Source organism: Limulus polyphemus, unplaced genomic scaffold (genome assembly GCF_000517525.1).
Source record: "Limulus polyphemus unplaced genomic scaffold, Limulus_polyphemus-2.1.2 Scaffold7650, whole genome shotgun sequence".
Lineage (NCBI taxonomy): Eukaryota > Metazoa > Arthropoda > Merostomata > Xiphosura > Limulidae > Limulus > Limulus polyphemus.
In genome coordinates, this window is record NW_013673260.1 from 32,236 (window position 1) to 35,191 (window position 2,956).

Here is a 2,956-nt window from a genome sequence, read left to right on the forward strand (position 1 = left end):
AGTATTTATCTAAATAATATCATGTCATTGGTTTTTATTTTAGCACCTCTGGTTATTAAACTATGATTGAATAAAACAGGAGTCGGGGTGAAATAATCAAAGTATTTTCAAATGTTACTGGTATATAAGTAATACATAATGCTAAGTATATGTAGTATAAGTTATTGGAATTAAGTATCTTGTGTCACTGCTGTTTTAATAAAAACATAATCCAAGTTGTTCTTATACTGAAGACATTGGCGCTTCTTGAAAGGATGAAACCTAACTACGATTAACAAAAAACTTACTTTTTACATCCAACAGATCCTAAAATCTTCAAGTAACAGGTTTAATGACATCCAGTTTATGTTAAAACATATTTTTTGACATGCTAGGAGGATAACATCTTAAAGCATAACTTTAAAAATAAGTTTCAGGTCTTAAAACATACTTCACACAGCTTGTGGGAAAGAACAGATAAGTAGGCTTTTGGTATAAAAACCTTACACCATATAAAGAAGATCAATCCAGTGCAGCCTTCCGAGCAAATTCTGTTAGAGAAGACATCTCGGATGGTTCTGTAGGGGAAATTTCAGAAGTTGTCAGTCGACTAAACTCCACTTCTTCCTGGCTTGAAGGTGGTCTCTCTGTGAAGATAAAGTGTGGTAAATGAATGTCAGTACCGTGGGTGCTGTAGCAAGTTCATGTATAAAAATCAATGAAAATAATTTTGAAAAATCTGTACATAATGGAGAAAAATTGATATCATTTTTGGATTCAGGATACAAGAATTACTATAGAACACGTAAGAATTTCAAAACAATAAAACCATCGCAAGCCTGTGATATTAATGTTAAACAAAAACTTAATATTGTGATTCTGTGATGATAGAATAGATAGAATGTATTAAAACAAGAGCATGTATTGAAAACAAATGAATCTGCTTACCAGGTGCTGGAGGATAGGACTTGTGTGAAGGAGCGTAGAGAATAAGCAAGGTGAAGACATAAAGATTCCACATCCCGTAAACACCAGTGAGGAAAGCTGATGTATACTCAAGTTTTAAATCTTCATCCCATTTCCATTGGCCTTCACTAACCTGTATCAGAAGAAAACTTTACTGATTACACGTGTGTATATATATAAAAACTAAGAAAGCAATTACTTAAAAATCCTACCATCCGATAAATAGAAATGCACATTCAGTGATGTTCTATTTTTATTTGTCTGAGACTCACTGTATATTTTCTTTTTTAAAAAAAAGGTAACATGAAGTTAATGGATATCGAATATTAAGATCTGAGAAAAAACAAAATAGCATTAATCCTTTATCAGTTTTAATCCAATACACATAGACAAGAATAAACAGACTTAACTTTTTTTTTTCACAACAACCAATAAACTAAAATTCACCCAAATGTTTTATTAAATGTTACATTTAGCCTGTTTTTACTTCTTGGTGTATTCTACAATTCTTACCTGTCCCACGATGTAGGAGATAACAGTCATGGCTGCACAAAGTAAAGTTGCCAACATCAAGAAGTTGAAGCGATAAATGATACCCTACAAAGTACAATTTATAATTATTTATCATACCTAGTAAGTAAGAATAATATTTAAGGAATTCTAAAAGTAATGTATGAAAATCTATATAAATGAAAAACTGAGTAAACAACACTTTTCAAACATATGATTACACCTTACAAAAACAAATTTGATATATGATACCTCACCAATATACAATAAAATGCAGAAATTATTTTCCCCCAAACTCACAATACCAAAGTAAAAGTGGCTTCAAATATTAAATTTATGTCATACTGTTTAATACCTAGAAATTAAAATCACTGAATATATTAAAAAAAATTGTTACAAGTATATTCAAGTAAGTACTGCATAATATTTGAAATTATTAAATTTACATTTCAAATATTAAAAGCAAAGGAAAAATTAAAATTCTACTTTACAGTGTCTGATTATCACCTATAACTCAACTCTATTCAACAGAAGCAAAAAGTTAACACATAAGTGTTAGCATAAATGCAAAGAAAAAATTAAAATTCTACTTCTACACAGTGTATGATTATCATCTATATCTCAACTCTATTCAACAGAAGCAAAAAGTTAACACATAAGTTTTAGTGAAGTTGTTGCATCCTTTATGCATTTATGCTATGTATTAACTGTTTCATGACTCATGTAAAATAATATAAACAGAGCTATCTCAAATTAACTAGTTATTGAGTGTCTAATGAACTGCAAAGACTGTTCTTTTTAATGCCAGCACAATGCAATAACAAGTGCAAACACTAAGTTTAAACTAGCTCTTAGGCAATGAATTGAGATATCATTACAAACTTAATGCTTAACTTATAAACAAAACCATACACTTTTGACTATTTCCAATATGTTCAAAAATCCCACCTTTCATTTATCATTGTTAAATAAAAAAAATTCTACCCAACTTTTTTTCAGCTTTCACTAAAGATTCTCATTTGTTGCTCAATTTTTTTTTTATGCCATGAAATAAAAGAAATTAAAGCCGACTGGTCAAAAAAGAGCAGCTTTTATCACAGTAACTGTAATGAATTTCCAAACTTTCTACACATATCCTAATGATGTAGGAAGTATTTGATATTCTTTTTGTTTAAAATTCTGTCATATTATTTCTAATTTTATTTGGCCTCTTAAATCCAAAGCGATATTACTTTTTAATGTCATGTAGTGCACGGAGGGTTGAGTGTGTTATTCTAAAACAATTTTGAATGTGCAAGTTAGCAAGTTGCGTGACAACCATGACTAACATATATCAAAACCACATTCTGACACTCTTCACATTTCGTAGATAGTACAAAGCCACCGAAAACTGATCCTTTTGGAAAGGGTATGTAACAATACTTTTAGACACAAAATATTCCTACATTAAGATAAAAAAAAATGTGCTTACATCAGGAATCTAAACTTTAACTTACACAAG

General features: G+C 29.8%; 1 protein-coding gene across 1 annotated transcript in view; it reads right to left on the reverse strand.

The window, feature by feature from the left end:
* Nucleotides 1-279: 279 nt before the first annotated feature.
* Nucleotides 280-2,956, reverse strand: part of LOC106474758 (protein wntless-like) — a 5,297-nt gene continuing 2,620 nt past the window's right edge. Inside the window, exons 2-4 of the mRNA XM_013935451.2 lie at nt 1,459-1,542; nt 928-1,078; nt 280-626 (exon numbers count right to left, since the gene is read on the reverse strand). Of these exons, the coding sequence (XP_013790905.1) occupies nt 502-626; nt 928-1,078; nt 1,459-1,542 (360 nt within the window). The 3' untranslated portion in view covers nt 280-501. The remainder of the gene's footprint in view (nt 627-927; nt 1,079-1,458; nt 1,543-2,956) is intronic.